At 37.8% G+C, this 13333-nt stretch overlaps 1 protein-coding gene across 1 annotated transcript in view; it reads right to left on the bottom strand.

The window, feature by feature from the left end:
* Positions 1-13333, bottom strand: part of PREX2 (phosphatidylinositol-3,4,5-trisphosphate dependent Rac exchange factor 2) — a 184392-nt gene that overhangs the window by 114150 nt on the left and 56909 nt on the right. The window contains exons 8-9 of the mRNA XM_063327016.1: positions 6214-6347; positions 4677-4780 (exon numbers count right to left, since the gene is read on the bottom strand). Coding sequence (XP_063183086.1) covers positions 4677-4780; positions 6214-6347 — 238 coding nt within the window. The remainder of the gene's footprint in view (positions 1-4676; positions 4781-6213; positions 6348-13333) is intronic.

Here is a 13333-nt window from a genome sequence, read left to right as displayed (position 1 = left end):
AAAAACAAACTACAAGTCTCTGTATTGAAATACTTCTAAGTTTCTCAGACTTTAAGTTCTTAGGAGTATCAATGCTCAGAAATACCTAGGAAATAATTACTCCATAATCTCAATTCACTTCCTTTTCCGCATATTTTTTGACGCAGTCTCTGGTTACTATTATCATGTAGTGTTTTTTCTATTTCATGCCTCATTTCAAGACAACAGGGGACAGAACTAAGATAGTATAAGCAACCATAAAACTGGTATTTCGTAAGTTCCAAGTGCTTGTCTTCATAAATTAAGTAACATTCATTTAATGGCTGGTGAATGTCTTTAGAAATGTACTTTTCTCTCAAAACTGCATTTTAAAAACTGAATAGAGAAAAACAATACCATCAGAATATGGTAATATATTAATACTTGCAAGTGGTTGTGTAGCCACACTGTTTTAAGAACACAAATAGTCTGCCCTGATAAGTCATATGCATTCCACTCTAATCAGAGCAAACAAAAAAAGGCATAGTGCTTCATGATGCTTAAAATAAAAAAGAAAGCTTCCACCAACAATACTGCTCAGCCAAGGCCTAATTTAATCAAAGAAAAATTGCTTTTCAGAAAAAGCTTTGTTAATTTCTGTAGGCATGTCATTAGCATGACAATAAACCACACTGGGAATCTGTTTTCCCATTTCTATGCCTCTACTTATGAGCAATGAAGACTACATTCCTGTATCTATCAATGCCGAGAGCAAACACTCTCAGTTACCCCATTCCCTGGAGCACTATGGTCTCTCACACCAAGTGAACAGAGGATCCCAACATCTACAGTAAAGAACTGTGGAAGTATCATCCAGACTCAGAAGTCTTTAATGTCTTACAAATAGACCCATGAAGAGTCATGAGAAAGAGTCATGTCTAGGTATGAAAATATAAACACTCTTCACTCTAAATTAAGAATTATAGAAAGTGACAGGTAACACATGATTAAGAAGAAGAAAATAATACAATACACAAAAAAAGCACATGCAAAGCCAATGTGAATAAGGCTTAGACGACCAGATTACTACACTTGGGAACGAGATGAGACAAAAAGAACAGTGCAGAATAGTAGCGGGTTACAGTTCAAATGCGGATGACTACGGGGGATGAAAAACAAGACATCTGGGTGCAACAAATGAGAGCGGTACAGAAAGCAAGACAGCAGAAGGTTAAAGGGCATCATGATCTGAGTGAAAGAAAAAGTATCAGTGTGAGGAGAGGGAATATGCTTCTGACTACTAGGAATAAGAACAGGTTTTTTAGGGAAAAAAGAAAAGGGTGGAAGGGGTGGCAAGAAAAGGGCAGAAAGGTGCCACAGACCAGGGAAATAACACAGACATTTCCATATTTCAAAGAGAACCATAGAAAAGAGTGAAAAAATAGCAGCAATTACAAGCAAGAACTATTTTACGATATTGGACAAACTCAAATGGAGAAGGTGGAAAATGTGGGGATATGGAAAAAAAAAGCAGGTAAGAATAATCTAGAAGTCCAAATAACCAAACCATTAACTGATGTCTCAGAAGGGTGGAAAGGAGAATGGATTTTAGAAATGTTGCGTGTATAAAAGTGACAAGATTTTATATGGCTCAGGAGAGCAAATGGGAAGGAAGCACGACAGCCTCCAGGACTGTGTGCAAGGCTATAGGAAATGGGGACAGTAGCAAAATTTCCTGTGGCTGGAGGAAATTAGACTACTGGCACATGGGGTAGAGAAAAAGACGATTTGTGCTTAGCCAAATTATATTTGAAGATTCATTGAGGAAGAAAACAAATGGGCAGGAAAGAAAACGGACAGTGTGAAAGAGATCAAGGACCAGATAGCCGGAACAAGCAAATGAAGAAAGGTAGGACAGATTTGAGAAATATAGGATAGTCATGGAAGGAGGAAAGAAGAAATACTTGCTAAACACTAAAAGCGTGGCAATATGTGGGACTGGAACCAATGAAAGCAAAAAGTTGCATCAAAGTTACAGAATTTTGGAATATTCATCAGGAGGACGATGGTGGGTCCATGTGTCCACAGTAACCACAAGAGTTGTAAGTAAAGAGATGCCATCTTAAAAAGTGACATAATGGAAACAGGAAAACTGTCTTTTATTTCTAAAGCACATATAAGGAAGACAAAGAAAAATAAATGAAAGGTAGTCAAATAATACATGACATAAAAGACTGAAACTCTCAACACTTTTTTGCATAAACAAAGTGCTAACTGAGATTTCATACATATAAAGCTAACAACTGGACAGGAATACAGGCCAGAAAAGGGAAATAGCAGGATATAGAATAGTGGATAAATTATATTTAAGTCAATGAGGCTTGATGAAATTCACTGTAGTGTACCCATAGATATCTCTAAATCACTAACTAAATTGGTGGGCTGGGTGAAGGACATAGCCCAAAACAGATGTCAAGGAGTTCTCACAAAAAATGTCTAGTAAACAAAGAGAATGAATCAAGTGTGACACCACAGTGCTCTACCTTATGTTCAGCACTTTCCAATAATTTTATCAAGAGCTTAAATGGTTCAGTAGTAACATTGTTTGTTCATGGAACCAGGGCAAGAAGCACTGCAAGAGCTTTGGGGAACAAGACATGAGTTCTGAATGCTTAATGAATTGTGGAAATAGTAAGATAAAATTCAGTACAGAAAAGAAAGTAATTGTTAGGACCTACTGTCAGACATTCGCACAGTATAAGATATAAAGGGAAAGGCATCAGTACTGCACAAAAGGATCTGGTGTGGTATTCTGGAACACCAACTAAAAAATTGAAAAATAATGCTCTCAGAAAAGCCAAACAATCCTGGGATTAACAATAGACATCCCACATGCAGCACTATAGTGATTATTCTGTTCTGCTTGGCACCAGTGAAGTTTCAGCTCTGGGCACCTCGTAATACAAAAGATGCAAACAAACTGGAAAAAAAACAACCCTGAAACTCCAAAGGACACAAAAAGTAATAAAAACTTAGAAAACACAACCTATGACAAATGTTGAAAGACTTAAAAAGAAGAGATGAAACAGAGATACAAGAGGCTTCAAATAAACTAGTCTGTTGCAATAATAACTGCCATTATAGTGAAAACTGTTATATATACTGGTATAATAGTCAAACTGTTCTCCAAGTCTAGCCAGTAGAAGATGAAGCAAGCAAACCAGCAGAAGTGACCGGCAGAAGTAGGGAGGTGATTGTCGCCCTGCACTCAGCACTGGTGAGGCCACGCCTTGAGTACTGTGTCCGGTTCTGGGCACCTCAATACGAGAGAGATGTTGAGGTGCTGGAGCGAGTGCAGAGGAGGGCAACGAAGCTGGTGAAGGGCCTGGAGAATAAATCTGATGAGGAGCAACTGAAGGAGCTGGGATTGTTTAGTTTGAGGAAGAGGAGGCTGAGGGGAGACCTCATCACTCTCTACGACTACTTGAAAGGACATTGTAGAGAGGTTGGTGCTGGTCCCTTCTCGCAGGTAATTAGCGATAGAACAAGAGGGAATGGTTTCAAGCTGCAACAGGGTAGGTTTAGGCTGGACTTTAGGAAAAAATTCTTCACAGAAAGAGTGGTCAGACACCGGAATAGGCTGCCCAGGGAGGTGGTGGAGTCACCATCCCCGGATGTGTTTACGAGTCGTTTAGATGTGGTGTTAGGGGATATGGTGTAGGGGAGAACTTTGTAGAGTGGGGTTGATGGTTGGACTCAATGATCCCAAGGGTCTTTTCCAACCTAAATGATTCTATGATTCAAACTATTTTGAAAACAACAAACTCAAGATTAGGGAAAAAAAATAAAATCTTAAGTTCTTAAGAAATATTTAACTTCTATGAAGTTTACTTAAGCTGTACAATCCTTGTAATTAATGCTCAGTTTTAGAAAGAAATTAGATTAAGAAATGCTTGGAATCCATAGTAGGTGTAGGGCAAACCTAATGCTATTTTAAAATCTGGAGAAATAATATATAACTCACAGAAAATTCCCCAGACCTACATATTTGCAACACCATTGCAAGTTTCCGGTATTTATTTTTTTTTTCAGTTTTACATTAGAAAGCCCAAAATGTTTCATGTTTTCTTTATTAATTGTAAGGCAATGATAATTGTTAAGCTCAAAGGTTAAACTCAAGTTTCTAAAACAAAAATTTGTGGGAATACTTTGGGTTTTCATTTTTTTTACTGTATGTTGGGAAAACTTCAAGCAACCATATGGATTATATCCATAAAGATATTAAAAAAAAACCTTCCTTTTTTCTTAAACCCTTATGTTACAATTTCAGCATTTTTAGCACTTGAAGTTTCATTCCAACAGAGGTAAATATGCCATTTGCTTTTACAAATATATCACATACCTAGGAATAATCTATTTAGGAGTGCTGCAATGCTGTAAAGTGAAGTTAAATACACAATTTCAGTTGAGCAATAAATTTCACCATATTTTATTACTCTGTTCCTGTTAGCGTAAAACAGTCATCTACGACCACCCAGCTAATAATGCATGAAAACAATGATGTGTCACAGAAGCAGAGTTTTGATATGAGCAGAGAGCGCTTTTAAAGTGACATCTTACTCTTTCTAAGTACAAGGAGCACCCTCCATTCTCAAAGAAATCACGAAGCTGCATTTGATTTCGGCGTCTCGACAGGCTGCCCTGTAAAATATACTCACCTGTTCCGTCATCTACATTCTCTACTTCCATCACTTCTGTGTTTATTCTGCCCCGAAAAAGGTAGCGGTGGCCATCTGTAGATGCTTTGCTGTTCTTCAATCGCCTGATAAAAGAAAGAGCAGATGAGCACATCATCCACCACGTTTTTCTGTGTTTCTGCACCGCTACCTGTACACGTAGCATTTAAAGACTACTGTAAGAATCACAACACATTTATACATGTGCAATTGAACTGTGAATGGGAATTGAATTGCTGAATGGGACACTGCTGATGCTCATGCAAAGATGCTACCTCTATTAAGAGTAAGCTGCAAATTGCTGGCTCACGTGAGAGCTTATCAGGAAAGTCTCACTCTGTAAAAGCTCTGTTCCAACACTTTGGTACCTATATGCCATTGTCTATCATCAAAGACAAAATACTGCATTGGGAGGATCTTTCCTCCTAACTGGTGTAGCCTCCCCTGTGCTAGTCAAGAAATTCAACACAAGGGTAGCATGACTGAAAAAATGAAATAAGGACACCTTTGGATATAAATCTTGACCTACACACATTAGCCTCATAAATGGGATTTATGCACAGAAGAACAAAGACGACACTTTTCCTTCCTCTCATAAGGGCTAACCAGGAACTATAATTAAGAATTGCTGAAACTATGTGGCAGTTTCACAATGATATACTCCAAAGCTATAACTCTTCCATTGTTATAACTCTGTTCCCTGTGAAGTCAAGGCCTTTTGAGAATCCCAGTTCTAGGCAGCTTTTCCCACTTCAGGTAAGCCAGGGATGATTTTCTGTCCATTTTTGCCTATAATGATAATTAATACTTTATATCAAGCAAAGGTCAGTTCCAGAGAATTAAAGATCATCTGAATTCTGACCTTCACTCACTCCAGAGAGGTACTGATCTTCAAAAAGTGACCTGCCTCTCAATCATTACTGTCTAATGAGTAGCTCTACTATACTATAAGTTTCTTATTCAAAAACTGAATATATTAAAAAAAAAAAAAACAACTACAAAACAGCGGCAAGCATAAAGGTTCAGTATATTTTTTCTCTCCAAAGTGAGGGAAATCCAATAATTCTAGTGGCCTTTATACCTATGAACCCAAATTTAGTAATCCACATTTCCATAATTCCGCAGTAAAAGGATGCTTAAAAATTACGTACAATACCTCAAACCAAAAAAATAGGATGATTTCTGTAAAATTTCCAAAATAAAAACCTCCTGTGAGCAACACCAAAAATTCAGTCTGTTCACCCTTCCTAAAAGGGCTGTTGTGGGAGACTGACAAAACAGATTCTTTCTCCTTGTGCTGCACCATTTGGATTCTGCATTCATACAAAGTTCTTCCAACGTTTGAATTAAATGCACTTCTCTCTGGATGATAGGTCTCCCTCTAAAAAATGCTGACTTTTATATTGCAATTAACTTCAGTAAACACTTTGGTGTTGTTCAAATATTTTTATGAAACAGCATACAGAGCTCTACTGTGAGAAAAAGACATTATTTTTGAAAGTATAAATTAATCATTTACCTGTGCTTTTTTTTGCAGTAGACCAAAAGGTTATCAAAAAGAAAAAATATCCTTTCTTGGATATTTCCTGCTGAAATTTTCAGTAGTAGTCCACTTCGCAACATCTCTGTGCATGTGTCTGTGATGTTGGACCCCTAAAATCAATTGGAAAGAGATTATTTTTTGTTCTGTGAGAACTGAAGGACTCGGTACCAACTAAGGAAAAGTTTCTTATACAAACTCACAACCATAATGATTCTCTGGAAACACCAAGAATAAAACTCATGGTAATTTCTTACATTGTAATTAAATAATAATTTCTAATGATAACTAGCACCAGCTTTGTATTCGTCTAGTATTGCCATTAACTGGGGGGGGGGGGGATTTTTGCCTTTTTGAATGGATAAAGTTTAATCACTAAAGCTCCCAAATCATATTACATCTGTGCATGAGAGTTTTCCTGAAAAAATCAGGCCAATTTTATACAATAACTCTTATCCTCAGTAACTTTACTATTTAGTCAGAAATGTCTGAAAATGGGGCTTTACGAGACATAATCTATGCCAACATGAACTTGGAAGCTGAAGCGACCCGGAAATTGAACATCATTAAGGGTATATACTTATACACTAAATTAAGCTAAACACAAAATCAAAAACCAGCAAGACTTAAAACTCAGGTAAAGCTAACAGTGGCACATACAACTAAGACCGTCTAGTATACTTCCTCCTAACATACTCCGAAGACATCACAAGTTTGCTTTCAATACTTGGGATGAAACTTCCCATGCCTCATTTTTGCTTCAGGCAGATCATTCTTTCATGTGAAAAGAAGGCAGGCATTTTCATAAAGGTTAATGAAAAAGAAGCAACTTTTAACAAAGGATAACGTTTTCCCAAAAATATTTCTGTGAAAAAGTCATGGCATTTCTATGCCTTATTAAGTGAACTTACCCCTCGAGGAAGCCTGCTTTGAATTCAGAGGTTTATTTTGCTATTCTGAAAACCCATGTTCCTGTGGGACAGAGCTCCTGTCCGTGTGCTATATGCATCCAGCCACGCCATCCTATTGATAACGATGCGTGCTGGCTGCACCAAGCACGCACCCATGGCTCGAGGACTTTCCTAACTTGGGGCAGTCAACAGTCAGCTTGGAAAACCTGCAAAAGCCAGGACTTTCCTTTCATCTACACATGTTCTGAATGACTTGTGCCTGCAATAGCTGTAGTTACTTCCTAATTCTTGATCTAACCACAGCAGCCCAAAGAAAAATGCATCCAATTAAGAGCCAAGAAACACTCGTGGCTTCTGCTCTCAGCTCTTCATCTCACCGTTCATCCTCTGGAGGTCACATCACTGAATATTGAGCAATAGCCCAGACTCTGTTCTAAGGAGAATGCAGTCTGTTTACAGAGACGATAACAGAGATTGCACAACCATCCCACTGGAACAGAATTCAGGTCTCCAAATAAAGCAGCTTCAGTATCAGTATTAACTAATCACTCTTTATTTCCATTTAGGATCAAATGAGCTAAAAATGAATGCCAACTATTGCCACTAGGCCATACTTCCCTTCTTAAGACAGAAGCAGCACCAAAAGCTGCCATACTAATTTTACGGTTTTATTTTAAACCAAACACTGAAATACCCTAAAAGCACACTCAGTAATATAAATTAAGCATAAATTAGGGCTGCAGTTAATGTTTGGTGCCCACAACTGCAGAAAAGCAGGTCACTTTCTTTCCATTCTATTTCATTGCTTTTGTGTATTGAAGAAAGTAACCAATACCTTATGCTGCTTTTAAAATTTGCTGGAACAGTACCTACTAATAATTTACATTTTTAAAGGCTGGATATTTTTTAAAGGTTTTTGGGTTGTTTTTAGAGAAAACTTCAGCGTTGCTGGAAAATTGTGATTTTTTGTAAGGAAGCCAATAAAATTTCAGCTTAAGGCTTCAAAACAGTTTCATCAGTTTCAGTTTTCTACAAATGAGTTTATTTTCTTCACAGAAAGGGTTTTATGAAAACATTTTGTCTCTTTTATTGAAAAAATTTCATTTTCACTGTAGAAAAATACAACCTTTTCCCATCAGTCCCAGCATGATCTGCTACTGTGACAGCATCATATCATAAAATACCATATTTTATACATATTTTAAATGTATGTAATTCAGGCTACCTGAATTATCAGGATTTGCCTCATCCATGATTCAAGTTCAATGTTGCAATATGACAGCGGGTATTATCTGTATCACATTACTACCCTTTGCTATTGTTTTCCTCTTCATTTTCTTCCTTTCCTAATATAAACTGCTAGATGATGGAAAAAAAAACCCCAAACAAATATTCTAGACCTATTTTTTTCCCTTGGAGACATCCCGTCCAAATACTGAGCTGTGTTAACTTCACTTATCGGATACCTTTTGACAAGATCACAACCCATGCTGGTGAGGCCGCAGGTCAGTGAATTTTGTTATTGCTGTTTCATTTGATGAAGTCCAAGGGAATAAGCTAGCAGGATGAGAAGTCACATCTGTCTGTCCTACATAACACTGCCAGTGCAGAAAAATCCCCCACCACCCCCTTGCCTATGTAACATTGTTAGGGTCAGCCTGTTCCTAGACTCTGGGTGGGCATGGAGCTGAAAGGGAGAAAAGAGGGAGGGCATATTATGGAAAAGCACTGCCGTCTCTACACCTGGGGTGAGCACTCCTCTCCATCACATCCCTTAGGGATGAAAAACATGCCCGAAGAAGGATAAAGCAGAGAGTACTCAAGCACTGCCATATCCACCATGCAATTCAAAGGAGGACTGACAACTAGAAGAACATTTTTGTGAAGGATGTAGCTACACCTTGAACCTCCACATGGCTTGGGTTTACAGCAGGGACACCAAGCTACAGTTGATATCCAGCACAGTTGGATAATTCATTGATCCATCTCCGAGCTGTCCCTCTCATGGGGGAAGGCTCAAGGCTGCAGTGGCAGATGAGAGGTCACCCTTGTCCCAGAAGCAGGAGAGGCTATCTACTGCACAGCTAAAACTGAACTACGCTACCTACAAGTAACACTTACAGAACAAATATTACCAAAACCTTCTAACACAAACATGCTTTCATGAAATGTTTGAATTGAAACTACAAGGGAAATCTCAAATATGAGCAATTTCAATCCGAAAAGCAATTTGCTATTTTTAAGTTTTCAGGGATACATACATTTATACCCACTGTTTGCAAGGGAAGATCATCTAGTTGTTCAACCTAAGCATAAAATAACTACTGCTATGCTACAATTCATATTTCTATGCATTTAAAGCACCTGCAATTGGAGCTGACGGGGTATTTTCAGTGAAACCAGCATTTGCGTAACATGTCAATTTCAAAATGCCATGTAGTGTAGAAACAAACCTGTTCTAATCATCTTCCCACAAAACGTATAAAGGATTCAATTGGAAAAAAATGCGAAACAAGTTTTTGCCTTCCAAAGCAGGCTTACACTGTGAAGCTAAACTAGTTTTTCCTCCCTCTTTCCTACTAAGCCATTGAAGACTCCAAACATCTAACTGAAGAGCAATTCTCTCCTGTGGGTCGCTCTGGGGCTGAGGATTGTGTAGTTTTTCAGGCCAGCTAGTGTGGAAATTAAAAACCCGTAAGATCTCAGAGCTTCCAGGCTATTCAGATAAAACTGGCTCCGAACAGCCCTGGGCTACCAGTCAGTCGCCTGTCACTGGACTAAGGCCATAGTCAAGCAAGAGCTCTGAAATGTGGGCTACCATGAACCTATCACAAAATACATACATTTAAAATGCACTGGAAGGAGGAGAGAGTATATGCAAGAAATGTAAAACAATATCCCCTTCATCCTTAAGTCATTAAATACCCATCTTTGACATTAAAAAAAAAGTCCTTCGTTACCTTGAGATCAAAAGCAGCATTTGTTGGTTTTATTTGTTACAAAAGCTACTTATCCATATATTCTGGGCAACTTTGAGTCAAATATGGAGATCTGACTGTACTGATTCAGTGGCCATCACGCCAGCAGTGATAAAGGTCAGAAATAGCAGCTATCAACTTAATCTTCAGTACTCGCTCATCGGCATAGAAAACAGAAATAAAACAGGGGAAAGGGCTAAAAATTCAGTAGTTCAAAACAGAAATCTGTATTAAAATACTACTTGATGACATGGTGGAACGGAAACGAACAGAATACCCCATGCTATTGTCACTAAGTTGGCCTGTGACTCAGACTGGGTTGTTCAGTTTCCAGCTTACAACAAATGCAAGAATTTTATTTTTTCTTCTCTCACTGAAACAACCACGCAAATTTTACTGACAGACTCCTTCAGCTGCTGAGCCATTCTCCAGCTGAGAAAGCCACCTACACAAGTTCTGAATTCAGGCCAATAAATTTAACCACTTAGGAAATTAAGTGAGAAAGTCATTATACTCAACATTTTTTCTTGAAACAGATGTTTCATTTTTCCATGAATCTGTATTTTTATCATAATAAACACAAGCTTCATTTTATGACACTTATGTATAGGAATTCAAGTCATGCTTTGATCAGATTCTAAAAATAGTCTTTATTTTTTTCCCTTTCCTTCTAGTTGGGGCCAAGCAATGTGCTAAGCATTTCCTTCTGGAAGGAAATCTCCAACAAGTTTGCCTCTTTATTTTTAGGCAATGCAGAAAACCAGATGTTTATTTAATTAAATCCACTCTCATACATCGCATTCAGAGATTTTTTGTAGTTGTTGTTGGGAATCATTCAAAATACTGTTAGCTCTTATACACGCTCTGGAATTCTTACCATTTCAAGGACTAACCGTATATTACTTTTGAAAAGGATGCGCATATTAAGATCAGGGCAATTTTGCCAGATTGGGCACCCTGTGGTTGCCATATGATAACATCAAACCTCATCAGCTAAACTACAATAAACACCACATAACTCTACTGAAAACATACTATTTTAAGACAATGGCACTATTTCAGAGTTCAAGCACAAGTGAAATCCTAAAATTAAACTAGGGGGGGAAAAAAAACCAACTAAAAAAAAAATCCGAGGTTGGAAGGAAATTACTATGTTACCGTTCTCAGAATAAGTCTATGTTTCCCGTGATTCTGTCCATATTCTTACCTTTCTTTATTGCTACCTTTGCTCACTAATATATTTCCAAGAGCCAATATATTTACTACGGTAGTCTTACTAAGCATTCAGAAGAAACTCGACGCAGGAAAGTGGATTCCCTTTCCAGGGTTAGAGCTTTGAGAACAGTCAGTTCTTAAGCAACTTATATGACTAATCATGCATTGAGTTAATAATACTGTAACTTTATACTTGAGTGTGTTCATTAAGATGGATTTGACAAGTATCTGTAAGACTCAGGCACTGAAAGCAAGTAGAAGAATTTTAATCACTATAGTGCAGTAGAAAACTTAATTGAAAAGTTGAAAATAATAGAGGGAGTAAAGTCAGTGATAGGCAATAAGGATTATTTAACAAATCTTCTTGCCATAAAATATTCAGCAACGTAAGCACTTGCTATTGCCTCTATCATGAAGTTATTGCACAAGCATGTCTAATGTATTTTAATATTCACATACGCTAATCTTTCCAAGTTATTGCTGATGACAGCAAGTTCAAGCTAATTACAAAAGGAAACTTATTTTCACCAAGTCTGAAGAACATCCCTTCTTTTGGAAAGTGTTAGATCAACTAGACCTCCTCTCAATTACAACATTTAGAGGTTTACTTTACCTAAGCAGTTTTTTCTTTTTCAAAATCCTACAAACAATATCATGGCATGAGTACACATTCTCTGTCATTTGTCTTTAATAGCTTTTTTTTTTAAAAATATTTATTTATTTGAGATTGTGGATTACAACTAAATGCAGAAAGGTTTGTCTGAATACAGACCAGCAGTTATACGGCTTTTATACTTGCTAAAATTCCTTCTCTTCAGGCATAGTAAATTTCTGTCAAATGTGTTCTAGTGACAGTCCTGTATCAGAAGACTACAGTGCCCTGAACTCTGGCATAAGAGGATTTCTCTGCTCTAAATTATATGTACCCCAATTACAGGCATGGAAGAACAGTTCTTGAAAATGCTGCGACACAGGAAAAGGAAAAAGACCTGAAGTGATACATTTGAAATCCCACAATGCACTGAAGAAACACGAAGAATTTTGATTAAAGTAAAATTAGTTGCTTAATCCATGTTTAGAATGAAGCAAATCTTCCCACACTACTCAATTAACAACAAACCAAAGGTTTGCGTAAGTCCACAGATCAGGAGATTTCACGTGGAGCAGACAGGAAATAATTCTGCAGTGCCATGGGCAGTATTTAGGGGGTTCTTTGTTCAGTGTAATTTTTATGCTCCTTTCAGTGGCTTGTTCTGCTGAACCCTTCTGGGAGGCAGGGGGAGACTGAATCCACTGCTGCAGAAGCGGAGTGCATCCTTAGGCACAGCAAGTTCAAGGAACAGCAGGTGTGGTAACAGCAGGAGATGTAGGGAGGGAACAGAGCTGTATAGAAACTATTTTATTTGTTTCTGCTGTTTTGGCTATTACTATGAATACCTCCTTCAAAATTGACTGTTCTGGTCAATATTGTAATTTTTAGTTGTCAGACTTCTTGGGGAACTCTGTCAGTTAAAGTTCAGGCAGGTCCATCTCAAAGCTTTCTCTGATTCACTGTTCCATCAGTGTCCCTAACCTAATGTACAAAGGCCATTTCCCACTACATAGCTGAAAGATCATCTCAATCTATCAGAACGTGCAAAAAACACATTTTCCTTGCTACCTTTCCCAGCCAGCAGGCCTTCCACAAAGCTTAAAGGGATAAAAATCTCTTCCTCTAGTTCTTAAGCAGCCCTCTCAGGAGAGAAGTAGCACAATTGAGTAAAGTGCCCAAAAAAAGTGAAGAACTACTTCCATGTTGAAATTCGTGTCTTAAAAAAACCACAATTGTGTATCATATTCAAACGCAGTTTTAAAAAAAAAAAAGTAGTTTATATTACTTGCTTTGCATTTCTTTTTCTGGGACTTCACTTGTGTTTCCCTCCCACCTCAGTTCAGGCAGCTCAGACATTTCGATATGAAACACCCAAGGCAATTTAAAGGTACATCTGTCTTTCT

The sequence above is a fragment of the Chroicocephalus ridibundus genome, chromosome 2 (genome assembly GCF_963924245.1).
Source record: "Chroicocephalus ridibundus chromosome 2, bChrRid1.1, whole genome shotgun sequence".
NCBI lineage: Eukaryota > Metazoa > Chordata > Aves > Charadriiformes > Laridae > Chroicocephalus > Chroicocephalus ridibundus.
Note: the sequence above shows the minus strand (reverse complement) of the source record. Positions and strands in the feature narration are given on the sequence as shown.